Below are 21,984 nucleotides of genomic sequence, written 5' to 3' on the forward strand. Positions count from 1 at the left end.
AAGAGTAAAAGAAGAAACTTACTATGATCAACACCATGCGAAGTAAATAGTTGTGAAGGCAGAAAGACTAAATTTCTCATCATAGTCGAAGTTTCTTTTCGATTCAATGGGTAAAACATAGAATGAATGACTTCTTGAAGTGGACAGTAGTTTAGAGTTACTCTTTATCCAGTATCACATCAGTTAGCATTGGTTGTTTCATTTTTATGTTAGTTTTGCTATTATTGTCTTTCGTTGTTAATAGTTTCACAATATATTCGCATTATTGTCTTATATATATATATGAATCAAAAGAAAATGTAGTCAAATTTATCATCTTATCCTTCAATTTTCTCTTCTTTTTATGAAGATTGATGTTTTCCTTACGTCTACTCAGTGGTTTCCTAATTTCCAATTTTCCTAATGCATGGACTATGATTACATAATTGGACTCGACTGCACATATAAGCACATACTATGTCTTTGATGAAATGTGTAAATGAACTTCTAGGTTAAAACATTTAGATTACAAACATCAGGCGTATACTTTGTAGGTTAAAACATATGGACTTCACAATTTGTAAACTTTTTTCCACTCGGACATATTTCTTTTTTTTAGGTTGGGAATGGATGTGGTAGGGCTAATCAAACTCAATCATGAATTAAACCAAATAGAGCTTACTTTTCTAACTTTCATCTTCTTGTTTGTGGTTCTGTTTGTCTACAATTTCTGCTTGAATTAAACAAAAGGCCTATAGAATTTGTACATGTTGGGTTTTAATTCCCACATTGTTTTTATCCCTAAATAAATTTTGTTTCCATTCACGCGTCATTGTATGTTCATGTGTTATTGCTCCTATTGTGTCCATCGATAAATTTTGTTTTAACAATGTGCTTTTCTCACTAAATAATATGCAGGATCCTTTCTTGCTTTAAATTAAACGCGTTAATCTTTGTTAAACTACCTTTCGATTCATCACCGAAACAATTGAAGACAATACAGAAAGGTACGCTTCACATGGCAACAATTCTTCATCATGAGTTTACGAGTCTATTCATATTTAGGTTAAAGATGTTTATTTGCTTGATTGTATTGCTCGGACTTTGTAGCTGTCTTTGCTGGTTCACCCTCATAAATGTAAGCATCCACAAGTAAATGAGGCGTTTTCAGGTAATATAGACCAGCCATTCCGCATATCATTTACGATGTGTGCTACGGTCGATTTTTCTTACTTCATCTTCTCATTTATTTTCTGGTGCACTTTTGCTGAATGTATCATGGACTTCTACTAAAATTCTTCTCATATCTGTTAACGACTGCATTTCATCGACTAAACTTTTATTCTTGAAGAAGTTTACACATTTCTTACAATATCACGAGTAAAATTGTTGCTCTATAAAGCATTACAACACATTAACTGTAGTTGTTCGCTTCAGTTGTTCTCTAACTGTTATCGTTTATCCACTTTTATTGATTGAGGGATTCAGCTAGCTTTATCATTTGTTGCGCTGTGTACTTTTTACCCTCTTGACGATCTCAACGCACTCATGTTCTGGCAATCTTATATAAGGTGAGAACATTGCATAACACTTTATTTTTACATTTTCCCATCTTCTATTACTTAACTCTTTTCGGGGTAACTACTTAGCTATTACTAAGAGGCAACATTTTCAGTCCGTAGCTTCTGCACAAAACCAACTTCCGTACTTTATAAATAAAAGAAAAGGATGTGGTTTACGTTACATTAGAATATTGTCTTCATCATCATCAAACATAATTTTGAAATTCATTAAATTTTTTCATCAACAAACCAACTAGGTTATCTTCCTATCCATTGAACGGTGTTCTTTTCTCTTTCCACAATTTTATTTTAATTATTACAAGATGGTTATGTATTATGGTTTTACTTCCGTAGATAAAACATATAAATGAAAGGGAATTAAACAGGTCTGAAAGCTAGATACACAACCATTACAAAATTTACAACACAATTATATCTTCACATTTGCAGGATATAGTGTTATTCATGTACTATTGTTTAGGATTGCAACCACAGAAGCAGATGTCCACATCCCCACCCCCACAACCATCAGAAATAGACCCTAACTTCACACCCACCATTGAGACACCTCAATTAAATGTAAGTTGACTAAATATTAAAACATTATCTAACACTGAATATTCGTTTTATTTCAAAAAAATTATCTTTTAATTGTTTTCCTAACTATAGTATATAGAACCTCTTACATCATTCTTTTTTTTCTTTCAAACAACCCACTAGAATCGTGTTATAGCACAACGTTTACATCGTGCACGAGAACGTACTCAACGCCAAGATAAGGGAAAGGCGTTGGAAATTCAAACACATGCAAGTATTACTCAGGTATTTTCCCTTACCTCTCAAGGCGGCGTCCCTACGCAAGGTTCACCTCCACCCATTATTGAATGTATTACTGAGGTAATTTACCTTACATACCTGATGTAGATTGTTGCGGAAGCGGAATAACATTAGAATCCATTACTAGAATTAAGAAGAGAGAAGAAATAACTAAAGATAAACTAAAATAACTGTAAAGAAAGAAGATGCAATCAAGGGTTTGTTTATAACTCAATTCAATGTCTTACAAGATAAACTGAACTTCTCTTATATAGAGATTATGCTTTCCTAATTAGACTCAAAGTGGGAAACAAAATAACTACTAATATTACTTTCCTTGAATGCTAATATTCCTAAACATAGAAACCCTAAATAATAAAATAGGAAACTTATAATAATATAACTTCTAGGCCGGTGGGCCTATAGTTGGGCTAGCCGTGAGGCTCATAGGAAGATGGCCGCCATCATACTCCCCCTTCGTGGAACAACTTGCCCCAAGTTGGTGTCTTCATAAATTGGTTCGTCCGGAAAAAATGGATAAATATCGGAAACATTAAAAGTGTTGGAAATATTGAAATCCGATGGAAGATCAATCACGAACGCATTATCATTGATTTTGTGGAGAATCTTGAAAGGACCAAATTTCTTTTGGCCTAACTTCTTGAAAGTACCCACGGGAGTACGTTGCTTCGAAATATAAATCATTACCAAATCTCCTTCTTTGAAGTCTTTATGAACACGATGACGGTCGGCGGACGCCTTGTAGGATGAATTGGCCATAGAAATATTATGACGAACCTCATCATGTAAAGATAAGATATGAGAAGCGAAAGTGTCGGCAAGAGGGTCGAACTCGGCAATAGAAGGAAGAGGGACGAGGTCGACCACATGGTTCGGCCGAGAGGTGTATACTATCTCAAAAGGTGTCTTCCTCGTGGTACGGTTAACGGTGCTATTATAAACGAACTCTGCATGAGGAATAGCGGTTTCCCAATTGACACCTTTATCTTTGATAATACAACAAAGTAGGTTACCAAGAGAACGGTTGACAACTTCCGTTCGACCGTCACTTTGAGGGTGACAAGTACTACTGAAATTAAGCTTAGTATTGAGTCTCTTCCATAAAAAGCGCCAAAAGTGGCTTTGAAATTTCACATCTCGATCAGAGACGATACTTTTAGGTAACCCGTGAAGACGAACAATCTCCCAAAAGAATAAATTAGCAATATTAGAAGCATTGTCAGTTTTCCTGCATGGAATAAAGTGAGCCATCTTGCTAAAACGGTCAACGACTACCATAATTGAATCTCGTCCTTTCTGAGAACGGGGAAGACCAAGAACAAAATCCATCGATAAATCTTCCCAAATAGTTCCCGGAGTGGGTAACGGTAAGTAAAGGCCTGAATTTTGTGTTTTGCCTTTACTTGATTGACAAACATAGCAACGTTCTACAATTCGGGAGACATCTCTTTTGAGCTTAGGCCAATAAAATCTTTCTGAAACTAACATGAATGTTTTGTCACGTCCTACGTGGCCCTCGTTGTGTAATTCTCGAATAATTGAAGGGTTTTGTGTATCCTATACACTACCTAGTGTTGTAAGCGGAATCTCAAACATCTCATGTTTAACACTAGATTGCCCAGGACCTATATGCATAAACTAATCAATGAACTAGAGAGGGATAAATACCTTAACGCGTTTTTCCCTCGAACCATTCCAATCGCATGCAAAGATCGAGAGCTCCAACTGTAGCTCCTCTACTTGAGACACCGAGTGAATAAACTTGATCTCCCTTCCTTTCAGACTGCTAGGACTTAGTAGAAGGTTGAGAAGAACTCTTCTTCTTGACTAGATTGATAGAATGGGAACTTTTTCTCTATATTCCTCTCTCTCCAATAGCTGTATATTCAGAGAGAGAGAGAGCTGTATATTTTCCTTAGAGAAAAATCCACACCTTTTCTGTTCTCAACTGACCCAATATATAGACAAACCCTAATTAGAATCTCATTCAGATTAGGTTTTCTATTTTCTGGGTCACAGAAAAGATAATTACCAAAATACCCTTTTTGGGGTATTTTGATAATCCCCTTAAGTGTGGCCGGCCAGGGCAGCCCACTATGGGCTTTATATGGCCGGCCCACTTACTCTGGTCGGCCATCTCATGGCCGGCCCAAAGAGCCTTCCTCTATCTTGTCCCGAATCTCCATTCGGACCCTTTCGGCCTTTCCCGTTGAATCCCATCCAAATTTAGCCAGTTCCCGTCTAGTCAAATCTCTCCGATCAAGTTACCACTCTTATGTGTAACCCGTTGTAGGATCCGGTCTATGTTAGCCTCGAATCAACTCCTTGATCCGATGATCGTAGTTGGCTTCTAGCAAAGCATTACGACCCCTAATTGGACCGGACTGGATGATCTTTACGTGTGGTCATCGTTATCCTAACTGACAAATTGATCGCGTTGCCACCTTGGTCGAAGGACACTCCTTCGGAAGGACATCTCCTTCAGACCGAACGGATAAATCCTTCAGTCTCCCACTTGTACTTAGAACAAGTGCAGTGCTCGATTCCCATGTCGCTTAGTATCCCATCTGATACGTCACACCGTTCAGACTTTCTTGATCCAGAGAACAACTGTCAATTCAAATGATTAACTCTTAATCCATTTGAGTGCGGCCACACATTTCACAGTTGCTTCTCCTCAAGTGGCCCGGAGATACTTATTCCTAACTTAATAGGAGGACATCATCCAGTCTTGTACTCCCACTTAACTTCATGTCTATCCTGTCTCCCCCAGTATGCTGCCTTTATAACCTCCTTTTACGGCGCGGCGTTTGACAGTACCAAGTTCGACATTCCTTACATAAGATGAGTGGAGCACTCATGTTTACGGAATCTCTCCAATCTTGCCTATGAGAGTTTGTGACGCCTTTTTCAACTTCTTGAAAAAACTCTCATCTTTGGGTTAATCCAATGTAGATTCCCCAATCTACATCCATGTAATTGACTTAAATACCATATTCCTATAGCCCATGGAACTGCGCTATCAGTCAATTCCCATGCTAGTCTTCTTAAGTCATTGTTGTCCATGCAATGACCTGGACTAGGGACTCAATAATGAATCTATTCCACGTTCACTTAGTGGGGTTCCATTTTCCAGATCACGTATCTGATAAACCCACCTGGAATTCCTCATTATTTTTGGACCGTCATTAAACACTAAACCATTATTTAACGACAGAAATAAACTCCTTTATTTCTTTTTATTGAATGTAGCTAATTGATTACATGAAAACCCCTTTTCATTAATCCAATTACAACCTAAAGCCATTCATCGATGCGCTTTATACCTATGCCCCTTCTATGACTTTCATACTTGGGCTGAGGCAGTGGTTTAGTTAACGGATCGGCAACGTTGTCATCCGTATCGACTTTGCAAATGACCACATCCTTTCGCTCAGTGATTTCCCTAATCACGTGGTACTTCCTTAGGATATGTTTGGATTTCTGGTGCGCCCTTGGTTCCTTAGCCTGGGCGATAGCTCCATTGTTGTCACAATACAGAGTAACCCCATTTTCTATGCTAGGAACTACACCAAGTTCGGAGATAAACTTCTTTATCCAAACTCCTTCCTTCGCTGCTTCCGAAGCGGCAAGGTATTCTGCTTCTGTGGTAGAGTCTGCTACAGTAGTCTGCTTTGAGCTCTTCCAGCTTACTGCTCCTCCGTTTAGACAAAAGACATAACCCGACTGCGATCGGAGATCATCTCTGTCCGTTTGGAAGCTCGCATCCACATGGCCTTCCACGATTAGTTCGTCTTTCCCGCCATACACCAAGAAGTGATCCTTAGTCCTTCTCAAGTACTTCAGGATATTTTTGGCTGCGGTCCAGTGTTTCTCCCCTAGATTAGATTGGTAACGACTACACATACTCAAAGCATATGAGACGTCTGGGCGAGTGCAGACCATGGCGTACATGATAGATCCTATTGCCGAAGCATAAGGCACCTTCTTCATGTGTGCTAGCTCATCAGGATCTCGGGGACACTGAGTCTTGCTAAGCGTCGTACCATGTGTCATGGGTAGGAATCCTCTCTTAGAGTCTTCCATCTTGAACTTCCCAAGAACCTTATCTATATAAGTCTCTTGACTAAGTCCAATCATCCTCCTCGATCTATCTCTATAGATCTTGATGCCCAATATATATTCTGCATCTCCTAGGTCTTTCATTGAAAAACACTTCCTAAGCCACTCTTTCACGGAGTCAAGCATAGGAATGTCATTTCCAACGATCAGTATGTCATCCACATACAGGACCAAGAAAACTAGGTTGCTCCCACTAACCTTCTTGTATACACAAGATTCCTCTTCATTCTTCAGAAAACCAAACTCTTTGATTTTCTCGTCGAATCGAAGATTCCAGCTCCGACTTGCTTGCTTCAACCCGTAGATGGACCTTTGAAGCTTGCAAACCTTTCCAGCATTCCCGGAATCCTCAAAACCCTCAGGCTGTGTCATGTACACATCCTCTTCCAGTTTACCGTTCAGGAAGGCGGTTTTGACATCCATTTGCCAAATCTCATAATCGTAATGAGCTGCAATTGCTAGAATAATCTTAATGGACTTAAGCATCGCGACAGGGGAAAAGGTTTCTTCGTAGTCTATACCCTGGACTTGTCTGTAACCTTTTGCCACCAGTCTAGCTTTGAAAACACTCACGTTTCCATCCTTGTCTGTTTTCATCTTGAAAATCCATTTGCATCCTATGGGTTTTACCCCATCGGGCAAATCAACCAAGTTCCAAACTTGATTCTCAGATATGGATTCCATTTCGGATTTCATGGCTCCCAGCCATTTTTCGGAGTCTGGGCTCGTCATAGCTTCTTCGTAGGTGCTGGGTTCGTTATCCTCTACCAACAACAACTCTTGTCGTTGAGACAACTCAATCAGCCTTGCGGACCTACGCGGGGCTTGAACAACAGGTGAGACACTCTCAACTCCTTGAGGGTTCTCCTGCGAATCACATTCGCTCTGCGCGGGAGGATCTCCGAGATCTACCATCTCATCCCCTCTTTCCTCTTCTATCGGCTCATAATAGTTAGGAATCGCGACTTCTGACATCGGTACTACGGTGCCAATTTGTTGCTCAGATCGAACCTCTTCGATCTCTATATTTCTCCCACTTGTCTTCTTGGAAAGGAACTCCTTTTCAAGGAAGACACCATCACGAGCAACAAACACTTTGTTCTCTGACGGGTTGTAGAAGTAATACCCCTTTGTCTCTTTCGGATAACCGACGAAGAGACAGTTGTCTGATCTTGGTGCTAGTTTATCTCCTTGTAAACGCTTTACATAAACATCGCAACCCCAGACTGTGAGAAAAGACAACTTTGGAACCTTTCCAGTCCACATCTCATGTGGCGTCTTTTCTACAGCTTTTGACGAAGCTCGGTTAAGTGTGAAAGCAGCCGTTTCTAGAGCGTACCCCCAGAAAGTGCTAGGAAGATCGGCTAAGTTCATCATCGATCGAACCATGTCCATCAATGTTCGATTCCTCCTCTCGGACACACCGTTCATCTGCGGTGTTCCCGGAGGAGTGAGTTGTGAAACTATTCCACAACTCCGAAGATGATCCTCAAACTCTTGACTCAAATACTCACCACCTCGATCCGATCGAATGGCTTTTATTTTCTTGCCAAGCTGATTCTCTACTTCATTCTGGAATTGTTTGAACACTTCAAACGATTCCGACTTATGCCTCATTAGATACACGTAACCATATCTAGTGAAGTCATCAGTGAACGTTATGAAGTAGCCATAGTTACCTCTCGCGAGTGTACTCATAGGTCCGCATACATCCGTATGTATCAGTCCTAAGGGTTCACTCACCCGATCTCCTTTCCCCTTGAAGGACGATCTTGTCATCTTGCCCACTAAGCATGGCTCACATGTATCGTACGATTCCAAATCACACGATCCCAGAAGTCCATCTGCATGAAGCTTCTGCATGCGTTTCATGTTAATGTGACCCAAACGACAATGCCAGAGATAACTTTGGTTAGAATCATGAGTACGAAGCCGTTTCGTGTCTATGTTCAGGATTTCGTCTTCTATGTTCACAACATAAAGACCATTACGCAGCTTAGCACTGGTATGGAACATCTCACCCTTGTACAAAGAACAACTCTTGTCCTTTATTATAGCGTGATATCCCTCTTTGTCTAACACCGACGCAGAGATGATGTTCCTCGATATAGTCGGTACGTAATAGCAATTACGTAGCACTAATATCAACCCAGTCTCTAAACTGAGCTCGAAAGTTCTTACAGCCACAGCAGCAACTCTTGCCTTGTTTGCAACTCGTAGAACCATCTCGCTCTTTGTCAGATACCTGACCTCCTTGAGCTCATCTAATTCTGAAATTATATGAGCTCCACATCCGGTATCATATACCCATGAGGGAGAGTCAGCCATATCTGCCAAATTGACCTCTATAACATAGGCACCGACTTCCACTTCCCTTTCTGGTAGCTCTATTACGCTTTCTTTCTTTGAAGCATCGAGAACTCTTCTCTGATCTTCCTCCCAATCTAGAAAGTCGTATAGATCTCTATCTAAACGTGAACTAATCCTATTTGCCATCTCTACTCTACAGAAACAAAATAAGGATTTTGCTAAGTACTACATTCAATGTTTACGCAAAAACACTTTTTTGCCATATTATTCAACGAAAAAACGTCCCCCTATGAATAATACGATTCCAAGACCCCATTCCTGTGAAGCTAAGCGTACTTTGGCACTGCCCTTAACTTCACCCTCCTGGGTGAGTAACTCCTTACTGATCATATCTCATATGACTCTTGGTTGATGAACAACACTTATGTGTTAAATTCATCCTTTTGCCTCGAAATCCAAAACTCTTTTGCTGACTCGTTTGAGAATAACCATTTAGACATGTAGACCTCTTCATAGGTCTACCCGTATTGTCCCGAGGTAAAAGATGGCACCCTGCTTTGGCATGACCCACCATCGATGAACAAGGGCGCAACAGGTGTCTTAATCTGGGTAGGCATTACTCAAAATTCTTTTTGGGGACTCTTACGTTTTTGTTTGCATGCATTACTGTGAACTCTAACATAATCATACACCACACAAAACGTAAATAAGTAAATGCGCGCGAGAAAATAAATCAAGCAGATATGATCCTAGTATGGCCCCTAACCTAAAAGATCTAATCTTCTTAGGTTCTTTGCTTGTTTAGCCTCCGTTCGCCTGGATCTCCATCCTCGAACATCCATTGAATTCTCCCACTCGAACCACGATCTCATCTTTTGGCTCTTCGATGGACTCAATTGTACCCTTAAACTCTAATTACAAGACTCAACGATTCGCAGATCGTATAAAACTTGAAATTAAATTAATTACAACGGGCACCCATCCGTGCTTAAAAACAAGATAGAACAATTCTATGGCCATACTAGAACCCGCATTCACATCCATACACACATAATAATATGACATTCATAAAACACCCAAGTATGTATGAGATTCGCTTACTTAGGTCGAATCTAGGTTTGCTATGTTCTAGATAGCTCTTCGGGAGATACTACCGACATCTCTATGTCTAACGTGCCTTAAGTCCCACTAATGGCTCGTTTGGTTTTATCTCAAAAGATTTTGAAATCGTTTTGGAAAAACTCCGATTCGGGCTTTGGTGGGCCCGGGTCACTTTCGGAAAAAATATGGTCAAAGTCGGAAGAAGAAAACCGAACCCTCCCACTTAAGTCAAGGTCCAAAAGACCCGAGTCTAACTCCAAAGACTTAAGTCAAACTTGGTCAAGGGACCCTTTGACTAGACCTAGTCAAGTCTCGGTCAAGGTCCGAACCAAGGTCGGACCCGGATTGGCACGTTCCAGACCGTGCCAAGCCCCTCGGGTGGTCGCGTCCTGGCCCTAGGCCAGACGCTTCCTGACCTTGCAGACGCGTCCTAGACGCTCTGCCCAAGTCCGAGCTTCTCGGACTCCCAGTCTGAGACAGCTTCTGGTCTCACCAGACGCGTCCCAGACGCGTTCTGGAAGGTTCCGTCCTGGTCGCGTCCGGATTCTCAATCCGAGACGCGTCCGGACTTGTCTCTGTGGTCGCGTCTGGAAGACGCGACCTCAGGTGCTGGACGCGGATCCTTCGGGATCCCTGTCCGAGACGCTCTCGGACTCCCAGTCCGAGACGCTCTCGGACGCGTCTACCTGTCCGAGAAGCTCGGACGCGTCCTAATCCGAGACGCTCTCGGATTCCCAGTCCGGGAAGGACTGGGACGCGTCCAGAGCGTCCGCAACTGGCCAGACGCGTCCTGGGACGCGTCCTGGTCAGTCCGGTCTCCTGGACAGCACCATGTTTTCTTCCAAATTTTGAAAAATCCCAACTTTTTGCTGCTGTTTTGATGATTCTTCATCCAAAACTCAGCAATTTGAAAACTCTTTTCAAAAAACCATCCACTTTAAAATTTTATTTTGAAAACTCTTTTCAAAAACACCAAATTTTAAAGATTTATCATTGAAGCTCTTTCAATTTTCTATCCGATTAAGTCTAAATCTAATTTAAACTAATCAATTTCATGTCTAAATCCCTATTTAAACATAAAATCATCTAGTCAATCAAGCTCGAATCTAATTCGACTAGTCAGAGATAGTTTCATGCAACCGGCTCGTGATGCCACTGAAGGGTTTTGTGTATCCTATACACTACCTAGTGTTGTAAGCGGAATCTCAAACATCTCATGTTTAACACTAGATTGCCCAGGACCTATATGCATAAACTAATCAATGAACTAGAGAGGGATAAATACCTTAACGCGTTTTTCCCTCGAACCATTCCAATCGCATGCAAAGATCGAGAGCTCCAACTGTAGCTCCTCTACTTGAGACACCGAGTGAATAGACTTGATCTCCCTTCCTTTCAGACTGCTAGGACTTAGTAGAAGGTTGAGAAGAACTCTTCTTCTTGACTAGATTGATAGAATGGGAACTTTTTCTCTATATTCCTCTCTCTCCAATAGCTGTATATTCAGAGAGAGAGAGAGCTGTATATTTTCCTTAGAAAAAAATCCACACCTTTTCTGTTCTCAACTGACCCAATATATAGACAAACCCTAATTAGAATCTCATTCAGATTAGGTTTTCTATTTTCTGGGTCACAGAAAAGATAATTACCAAAATACCCTTTTTGGGGTATTTTGATAATCCCCTTAAGTGTGGCCGGCCAGGGCAGCCCACTATGGGCTTTATATGGCCGGCCCACTTACTCTGGTCGGCCATCTCATGGCCGGCCCAAAGAGCCTTCCTCTATCTTGTCCCGAATCTCCATTCGGACCCTTTCGGCCTTTCCAGTTGAATCCCATCCAACTTTAGCCAGTTCCCGTATAGTCAAATCTCTCCGATCAAGTTACCACTCTTATGTGTAACCCGTTGTAGGATCCGGTCTATGTTAGCCTCGAATCAACTCCTTGATCCGATGATCGTAGTTGGCTTCTAGCAAAGCATTACGACCCCTAATTGGACCGGACTGGATGATCTTTACGTGTGGTCATCGTTATCCTAACTGACAAATTGATCGCATTGCCACCTTGGTCGAAGGACACTCCTTCGGAAGGACATCTCCTTCAGACCGAACGGATAAATCCTTCAATAATATGTTCTCGAAGAGAAGAGATAGGAATACATAACTGATTACCACGAAATAAATAACCGGAAGAGATAAAGAACTCACCTGAAGAACGATTTTGACTGCATGAATCCCAAATTATACCAAAATCGGGGTCAGCTTTATATTGGTCGGGTAATAACTCAAACCCCGGAACGTGAACGGTCATGGTGGTTAACAGACTAGCTCTCCGACTAAGGGCGTCGGCCACTGTGTTAGAAGACCCGGATTTATGCTTGATAACGAAGTTAAAACGTTGAATAAACGAAATCCATCTCATATGCATAGGGTCCGCGGTTCTTTGATCGTTAAGTGTTTGTAACGCTTTATGGTCCGTATATAGGACAAACTCTACCCCGAGGAGAAAACGTTGCCAATGACGTAGTGCTCGGTATAGGGCATAAAATTCAGATTCAAAGACCGTCCACTTTCGTCTCGCGTCCCCTAATTTTTCACTCATAAATTCAATAGGTCTTTTATGTTGAGATAGTACTGCTCCAATACCTAAGCCTGAAGCGTCACATTCCACTTCAAAAAGTTTGGAGAAATCTGGGAATGCCAAGACTGGAGCTGAACATAATCTTTGTTTAATTGTACAGAAACTCTCATCCTGTTGAGGTCCCCATAAAAACTTACCCTTCTTTAAGCAATCAGTAAGTGGTGCCATAACTATACTGAAATCCCGAATAAAACGTCTGTAAAAAGAGGCCAAACCATTGAAGCTACGAACTTCTGACGGTGAGGATGGAATAGGCCACTCAGAAATAGCTCAGACTTTAGCGGGATCAACTTTCATACCGCTCTTACTGATAATGAATCCTAAAAAATAAACTTCATCCAAGAAGAAAAAACTTTTGGGAATATTCATGAAAAGTGAGTTTTGTCTCATAACCTCAAAAACTGCTCGAATATGGTCTAAGTGATCGTTTCTTGATTTGCTAAAGATGAGGATATCATCGAAGTAAACGACCACAAATTTGTTCAAAAAAGGTTTAAGAATTTGATTCATGAAACGCATAAAAGTACTAGGAGCGCTAGAGAGGCCAAAGGGCATTACTAACCATTCATAAAGTCCTTCCTTTGTTTTGAAAGCTGTCTTCCATTCATCTCCTTCTCGAATCCTTATTTGGTGATAACCTGCTTTTAGATCGATTTTGGAAAAGATTGTAGCCCCAGTGAGGTGATCAAGCATGTCTTCTAAACGAGGGATTGGGAAACCATACTTGATGGTAATTTTGTTGATAGCTCTACTGTCAACACACATACGCCATGTACCGTCTTTCTTTGGAACCAAAAGTGTCGGGACTGCACATGGACTAAGGCTTTCCCGAATAAAGCCTTTAGATAATAAATCTTCTACCTGTTCCTGGAGTAACTTATGTTCCTGAGGGCTCATCTTGTGGTGAGGTAAATTTGGTAAATTAGCTCCCGGTATAAGGTCGATTTGGTGTTGAATATCCCGTAATGGTGGAAGAGAAGGTGGTGTGATGGATGGTATAAGATCATGGAATTCGTCAAGAAGGGGTTTAACGGATGGGTGTGGTGGTCGGTTGGTGGTTGAAGTATCTTTGGTTGCTAGCAAAAAGCCGCGAAGTGGGGCTGTAGGTGGTGCGGTTTCGGTAGGGGTAGGCTTCGGTGGTTGCTGTGTTTGATGTTGTGGTGTGACGGTGGTGGGTTTCGGTTGTTGTTGTTGGTGGCGATCGGTGATAGTGTGGTCTCGGTGTGGTGTAGTGGATGGGAGCTGTTGTGTTTCAGTATGGTGAGGCTGGTTCGGGGTGATGGTGTGGTCTCGTTGTGGTGTAGTGGATGGAAGTTGTGGTGTTTCGGTGGTGGTCGTTTGCGGTTGTTTTTGTTGGTGATGATCGGTGATAGTTTTGTTGGCTTGTCGTGATGGTTCCGTGTTGGAAGTTTGAACCGAGAGATCGGTTTTCTCCGTTAACGGTAATAGTTTAAGGGTACGGTTCGACCAAGAAAACTCGAATATATTTGCCCGACAATAATATGTGGCGTCGACGTCAAAAATCCATGGTCTTCCGAAAATAAGATGACAATTATCCATATCGACGACATCACAACAAATTGAATCACGATAATAAGAGCCAATGGAGAACGGGAATGTGCATTGGGTTCTTACCGATAATTCTTTTTGATTAGAAATCCAACCAACTTTGTAAGGATTTGGGTGTTCAGTTGTAGGTAGCTGAAGGGCATTAACAAGTCGTTGAGAAATCATGTTCTCTTCACTACCATTATCGATGATGAAATCACATACCTTCTTATTGATTGTAAGTCTTGATTTGAACACCTTATTCCTCTCTGGATGATTTGTTGGAAAAAAAATTTCAGGATTTTGAAGGCTCATGATACCAGCTGATGTAGATTGTTGCGGAAGCGGAATAACATTAGAATCCATTACTAGAATTAAGAAGAGAGAAGAAATAACTAAAGATAAACTAAAATAACTGTAAAGAAAGAAGATGCAATCAAGGGGTTTGTTTATAACTCAATTCAATGTCTTACAAGATAAACTGAACTTCTCTTATATAGAGATTATGCTTTCCTAATTAGACTCAAAGTGGGAAACAAGATAACTACTAATATTACTTTCCTTGATTGCTAATATTCCTAAACATAGAAACCCTAAATAATAAAATAGGAAACTTATAATAATATAACTTCTAGGCCGGTGGGCCTATAGTTGGGCTAGCCGTGAGGCTCATAGGAGGATGGCCGCCATCAATACCATTACAATGAATAATCTCCAACATTCATGTATTTCCATTTGAGTCCATAATTTTTGCATGATTCACCTAGAATCGTTGTACTACACAACGTACACGTCGGGGAAGGGAACCTCTAACACCAGCAGAAAAGGGAAAATCGCCGACTCTACCTACTAATGTATGTCACTACCTCATTCTCTTTACTCCATCCTAATTTAAACCCCTTTTTATACTTTGCAGCCAACCTAAAAAGTAAAACATCTCAATCCCTTCATATTATTAAGTACATTTGAATTTTTTTCCCATTCCTGTACAAAATTTACACAACATATATTTCGATTAATTGATGAAAATATTAAACAATTTTATAAAGGTCCAAGATGAGGGGATGATCAACTTTTTAAACTGTGTACCTTTACGGAGTTTGAGAATAGGTGAACTAAGAGATATTCCATACATACAACCTTCACATCAAACAACCACCGGCTTTGTTTATGAGGTTTGTTACCATTACTTTTCGCATTGTACATCTTCCTAATATCTCTGCACTAAATTTCTTCTACAACATCAACTGTTACTTGCTTCACCAATAGAATCGTGTTATAGCACAACGTTTGCGTCGTGCACGCCAAGATAAGGGAAACCCGCTGGAAATTCAACCTGATGCATGTCAAACTAAAGGTGACGTCCCCATACAACCTTTAGCTGCAACTACTGTTGAATGTATTACTGAGGTAATTTTCCTTACCTTTCCACCATTACACTGATTTTTAAATTTTACAATCTACGATATGCATGTTTTCCTGTTAAGTACTTAAATTTCGTAACATCCACCTACAAGTGTTGTATTGGACAACAAACACATTTGCAAAGGGAACGTCTAACCCAAGGAGGAAATGCAATATCAACGACAATACCTACAAATGTATGTTCTTAACTGGTTCTGTTTAGTCTATCATAATTTAACCTGTTATTTACTTTTCAATTCTACCAAACCTAAAAAGTTAAACTTCTTCATCCCTTCATATTATTACATACATTTAGATTTATTTATTCTCCCTCACAAAAGTTCGTACAATATATTTGGATTCATTAATGAAAATATTGAAATATTTCTAAATGTTCAAGGTGATGGCCTAATCAACTTTTTTCAAAATGCACCTTCAAGGAGTTTGAGAATAGTTGAACCAAGTGACACCCCAAACATACAACCTTCACATCGAACTACCACCGACTATGTATTTGAATTTGTTTACCATTACTTTTTTGCATTGTACCTGTCCTTGAAATTCAATATCTAATACACTAATTATCTTTTAAAATATCAATTGTTACTTACTTTCCCATTAGGATCGTGTTATAGCACAACGCTTGCGTCGTGCATGCGAACGTACTCAACAACAAGGTAAGGGAAAGACGTTTGAAGTTCATACTGATGTATGTCAAACTAGGGGCAATATCCCTATACTACCTTCACCTCTAACAACTTTTCAATGTACTGATGAGGTAATATGCTTTAAATTTCAAATTTTACACTATTTCCCAACATTCATGTATTTGTAACTCAAGTACTTAATTTCTTCCACATCAACCTAGACCCACTGCATTGGACAACGTAGAAGTCGGGAAATGAAACGTCTAACCATAATAGAATAGGGAATATCACCGAAAATATTTACTAATGTATGTCAGTAACTGATTCTATTTAGTCCATAGTTATTTACCTCCTTCTTTACTTCACACCTAACCTCAAACAAAAACATCTCTGTCCATTCATATTATTACGCACATTCAAATTTAATGGGTTTCCATGCCCAAAATTTATACATATAGTTGTGGATTAATTGATGAAAATATTGAAACAATTTTTAAACGTCCAAGATGTAGGGGTAACCAACTTTTTATAAAGAAACACCCTATACATACCTTGACGGACTTTAAGATTAGGTAAACCAATAAACGTTCCTAACGTACAACCTTCAAAACAACTACAAACTTTTTAAATGAGGTATTGATGTTATTTACCATTACTTTTCCCCCAGGTACATGTTCTCAACTTCAATATCTAATATATTAATTATCTTCTAATATCTAATGTTACGTTTAAAATTTAATAGGCGGCAACCTCATCAAGTCATGTTATGCGTGCATCTAAGCGGGCAAGAGTACATTCTCTCCAGCCCGAACAACCTCCACAATCAGAATCTTTGTTTATGGAAGAATGTAATGCCCTTCCACAACCAGCCTCTCCTTCATCTTCCCAAACAAATTACGGCTCTACTGTTTCAGTCGATCGTCATTACCTTGGATTAATGGAATTCATATGTCGTGATTGTCACGCACTTCACTGGATAGATGAGAGATTGCAAAAGTCTTCTCCCACATGTCCTTTATTTGGGACATGTTGTTTGCAAGGGAAGATTCATCTTCCACCACTGATTGAACCACCATTACCTTTAAAATCTTTATATGATGGAGTTGACTCATTATCAACATCCTTTCGAACCCATATTCGGCGGTTCAATGCAGCAAATGTATTTACAAGTCTCGGTGCAACCCTGGAACCTAGAGTTTTGAATGGTCGTGGGCCTAACTCATTCACGATTCATGGAGAGTTGCGTCATAGGACTGGATCACTATTACCTGAGGACGGGACAGAACCATCCTACGCACAACTTTATATTTATGATCCTTCTTACGCTTTACGAATCCGAAGCAGTAGAAATCTAGAGTTGGACATTAGAGTTCTCAAAATCATTCAAGATACTTTACTACAGTATAATTCTTTTACCCAATATATAAACAAGCTCGTGCAATTCTATCCCATCTCAATCCTTCTAATGAGCATTTACCGGTTTTCTACATTACAACCCGGCAATTGATAGAAAAATTTATAATTTACCTACATCAAATAAGATAGCAATTCTAATGCCTGGAGATGGTACAGAATTAACAACTTCAAGAGATATTGTCCAGCACTTGAAAGGTTCAAGAGGTTTATTGAGGATATCTGAATGTCACCCAGCCTACTTGCCATTACATTATGTTTTACTATTCCCGTATGAAGAGCTAGGATGGGATCCAGAATTAAAGCAATGGGATACGAAGAATAACCGGATAAGTAAATCACGACTAACACGGATGCAGTTTTATAGTTACCGTTTATTCCAACGCCCCAATGAATATTCAACTATATTAAAGGCATGCAACTTATTTCAAGAGTTTTTGATGGATGCTTGGGCCTCAACCGAACAAAATCGTCTAACGTATATTAGGCAAAATCAGTCTCGATTACGGTCAGAGCTTTACAACGATCTTACCGATATATCTACTGATGGGTTACGTCCTGACCAAGTGGGTCGTAGGTTCATTTTGCCTTCTTCATTTACAGGGAGCAGTAGACATTTGTTTCAAATATACCAAGACTCTATGGCAATCACACGTTACCATCATCATCCAGATATATTTATTACAATGACAGCTAGCCCCAAATGGCCAGAGATAACTTCTGCTCTGTTACCGAATCAAACTGTCGTTAATCGTCCTGATTTGGTTACTCGTATTTTTGAACTAAAGAGGAAAAAATTAATGCATACAATTCAAAAGGATTCTATCTTCGGTAAAGTTGTTGCCCATGTATTCACAATTGAGTTTCAAAAGCGTGGATTACCCCATATGCACGCCCTCATATTCCTACAACAATCAGACAAAATTCACAAAGCTGATCCAATTAATTGTTTCGTTTCAGCTGAATTTCCTTCTGAAGATGAGGACCCACTGCTTTTTAAGACAATTAAAAATTGTATGGTTCACGGTCCTTGTGGTCAACAAAGGTTCACGTCCCCATGTATGATCGAAATGCTCGAAAGGATATCCTAGAAGTTTTGTTTATACAACTACACTTGCTGAAGATGGATACCCAACGTATCGTCGACGTAATGATGGACGTGTTTTCACAGTTAGGGGACACTTGGTTGATAACAGGAATGTTGTTCCATATAATCCACATCTTTCCAAACTATTTAATTGTCACATTAATGTTGAAATTTGTGCAAGTGTACGATGTGTTAAGTATATTCACAAATATATTTATAAGGGTGATGATCGAGCTACAGTGGTTGTGGGAGAGATAGACGAGATTCAACAGTATCTCGACTCACGTTATATTGCACCTCTTGAAGCTGTTTGGAGATTGTTTGGTTATTTGTTACATGAAGAAAACCCAAATGTTGTTAGGTTGGCCGTACATTTACCAGGTATGCACTCTATCGTTTTCAATCCTTCATGTGAGGTCGGGGTCATTCAATATCAAGCAGACCAACAAATGTCGACATTAATGGCATTATTTTTCCGATGTGGACTGGATGCTACGGCAAGAAACTACACCTACCAAGAGTTCCCAGAACACTATGTATGGGACAAAGAAAGCAAACTTTGGTACAAACGTAAAAGGGTTTCGCAATAGGACGAATGTACTTTGTTCGTCCTAATGCCGGGGAACGATTTTATCTTCGCTTATTGCTAACAGTTGTTACAGGGCCTTCCTCATTTGAATCTTTACGCACTTTCAATGGTGTTTTATATGACACATTCAGAGCAGCGTGTGTTTCGCGCGGACTTCTGGAAGATGATGGAGAGTGCATAAAGTGCTTAGAAAAAGCAATAACTATGAATACAGGTGGTCAATTGCGCAGGTTATTTTCAATCATTTTTTTAGAGTGCAATCCTGTCAATCCCCATGTTCTATGGGACAAGTATGCCCCCAAAACATGTGATGATATTGCACATCAACTGCGAACAAAACGGGGGGTTGCAAATCCAACTAACGCACAAATACGAGATTTGGGCTTGCACTTCCTCAATGAACTCTTGTTAGAGTCCGGTAAAAATCTAAAAGACGACTTCCCAACCATGCCACAACCACATGAACAATGGGATCAAATTTTAGGCAATAGGTTAATCTGGGAACACATACAGTTGAAAAACTCTAGATGTGTCTGTTTTGGCTTCTAATGTGAACCAACTTAATGGCGCACAACGCTTTGCTTATGAGACAATAATGAAGTCAGTAACTGATGACGACGGGTTGCTTCATCTGGTATTGCATCTTTACTATTAGCTGGTGGTCGAACGACCCATTTGACCTTTCGAATTCCTCTAGATGTGCATGAAGACTCTATATGCAACATTGGAAAGCAAACACCTCTAACAGAATTACTAAAGCAAACAAAGTTAATTATATGGGATGAGGTTCCAATGCAACATCGATATTGCGTTGAGGCAGTTAACCGGACACTTCAAGATATATTGGATAACAGTAAACCATTTGGTGGAATAATAGTTGTCCTAGGCGGAGATTTTCGACAAATTTTACCCGTTATCCTGAAAGGGGTACGAGAACAAGTTGTCTGTGCATCATTAAGGAGGTCTTCACTTTGGACCCAAATTAAGGTTTTAACTCTATCGGAAAACATGCGACTAGACTCTAATGACCATTGTTCTCAAGCATTTCGAAGTTTCCTACAAGAGGTATCATCTTAATTCACTTTTGATAGTTATAAATGTTTCATTAACTATTACTATATATATTTTTTAATATAGATTTCAATGATAAATATCCAACATTTTATCCTCAATATAAAACAAACTATTCAATGTAGGTTGGAGCTAATTCATCGGTACAATTGCAATTACCTTCTTCGATTAACAAATGTACTTCTGTGTCACAACTCATTAGTGCTATTTACCCAACCTTAGGTGTCTATGACACAGTGTCAACATAATATCTTACCGAAAGAACTATATTATCTGCACGTAATGAAGATGTCTCAACCATTAACACTGAAGCTCTAAACATTTTTCCAAGAGAAGTTTTCACTTATCTAGCTGCAGATAAGATGCCTGAAACTGAAGATAACAATTACTCCTTAAATACTCAATGCCCTAATGAATTCCTCAGCTCTCTTAATCCGTCTGGATTCCCACCTTTTAAGCTCGAATTGAAGATCGGTTGTCCAATTATGTTGTTAAGGAACCTTTCTCTAAAAAATGGTCTTTGTAATGGTACTAGATTAATGGTTGTTAGATGTGCTTCACGAGTGATCGAGGCTAAAATATTAAATGGAGATAAAGTAGGAAACTTGGTTTTCATTCCCAGAATTTCCTTGACACCCCATTCTTCAGATTTGGGCATTCAATTCACGAGGCGGCAGTTCCCTATTCGGCTGGCATACGGAATGACAATAAATAAAGGATTTTTGAATTTAAGGTCCAAAAATAGGGGGGGTAATGAGTTATATATCCACTCATAAATTAATAAATAAAATAAAACCAAAATAAATCGAAAATGTAAAATAAGTCCAAAAATTAACTATTTGGTGGGCTACATGCATCAATCCTTTAATTATCTCTCATTTTTGCCCTTTCATAAATATTTTTTAACCATTGGTAAACCAAAGGTTTATACTGGTTAAGTTAATAACTCTTTCCATATATTTTATGAAAGAATATTTATGTTGGATATTTAATACCAATCTTTATTTCCATAAACTCCATAAATATTTAACCAAATTAGTGGATATTTAACAAAAATGAGTTGCACTCTAAAAAAAACGAGTTTCTATCTATGTAACTCTATATTCTTTGAATTCAAGAAAGTATATTATTTCTAAATCCGTTGTATTTGATTAAAGTAACCTACCAAATCAATGGATATTTACCTAAAATGAGATGCTCAATCCCAAAACGAATTTCTCTCTCTGTAACTCTTTGTTCTTGAACTTCAAGAAAGTATGAAGTTGTGATTTGCGTTTTATCTCTACTCGTTCTAATTAGACATCTACAAATTCGTTTGTGAGGTATGTCCAACTTAAATTGATAGTCAGAATATATAAATCTCTATTACTACAATCTTCTTAAAAAAATTATTTATTTTAACAAAAAACTTATATGTAACATTTTTTATCACTTTTTGGTAAAAAATGAATGTTGAAATCTCTATTAATTCAATATTTTTTCATAAAAAAGTTTTATAAAGTGAAATTGTGTTTGCTACATTTTCGGTATTCTACTAGCATTTTCTACATTCTATTAGCATCTGTTATGAATCTGTTACAATAGGTTAAAAAGCAAATACTATTTTGTTAGCATCTTATTGATTCTAATAACATCTTTTACATTCTATTAGCATCTGTTGAATGTATTTATTGCAG

The 21,984-nt window shown here is 39.2% G+C and overlaps 1 protein-coding gene, 1 long non-coding RNA gene and 1 pseudogene across 3 annotated transcripts; all 3 read left to right on the forward strand.

The window, feature by feature from the left end:
- The first annotated feature begins 1,514 nt into the window (after window positions 1-1,514).
- On the forward strand, window positions 1,515-15,093 carry LOC147567601 (uncharacterized). The gene is made up of 4 exons (XR_015230801.1): window positions 1,515-1,550; window positions 1,992-2,120; window positions 2,262-2,438; window positions 14,865-15,093. It is a non-coding gene; the product is annotated as an uncharacterized LOC147567601 (long non-coding RNA).
- A 539-nt stretch (window positions 15,094-15,632) lies between these two features.
- LOC147567602 (uncharacterized) lies at window positions 15,633-19,238 on the forward strand. Its single transcript, XM_086657447.1, has 4 exons — window positions 15,633-15,698; window positions 16,124-17,647; window positions 17,694-18,575; window positions 18,685-19,238. Exons 2-4 carry the CDS (start codon window positions 16,915-16,917, stop codon window positions 19,236-19,238), a joined length of 2,169 nt encoding a protein of 722 aa, XP_086513573.1. The 5' UTR covers window positions 15,633-15,698; window positions 16,124-16,914.
- Window positions 19,239-19,243: 5 nt separating this feature from the next.
- LOC147567603 (uncharacterized) lies at window positions 19,244-21,084 on the forward strand (annotated as a pseudogene). Its single transcript, XR_015233173.1, has 3 exons — window positions 19,244-19,467; window positions 19,855-20,302; window positions 20,434-21,084. The product of XR_015233173.1 is annotated as an uncharacterized LOC147567603 (transcript).
- The last annotated feature ends 900 nt before the right edge of the window (window positions 21,085-21,984 follow it).

Source organism: Eschscholzia californica, unplaced genomic scaffold (assembly GCF_041429995.1).
Source record: "Eschscholzia californica isolate CP2 unplaced genomic scaffold, dmEscCali1.0.p SCAF_1, whole genome shotgun sequence".
Taxonomy (NCBI): Eukaryota; Viridiplantae; Streptophyta; class Magnoliopsida; order Ranunculales; family Papaveraceae; genus Eschscholzia; species Eschscholzia californica.

What these genes read in the sequence shown, in the direction of transcription:
- LOC147567602 (XM_086657447.1), top strand. Translation starts at nt 16,915, where the DNA reads ATGCGTGCATCTAAGCGGGCAAGAGTACATTCTCTCCAGCCCGAACAA. An exon ending in GTTTTCTACATTACAACCCG is followed by an intron (nt 17,648 to 17,693) that starts GCAATTGATAGA and finishes CAAATAAGATAG; the next exon opens with CAATTCTAATGCCTGGAGAT. An exon ending in TTTTAAGACAATTAAAAATT is followed by an intron (nt 18,576 to 18,684) that starts GTATGGTTCACG and finishes CACTTGCTGAAG; the next exon opens with ATGGATACCCAACGTATCGT.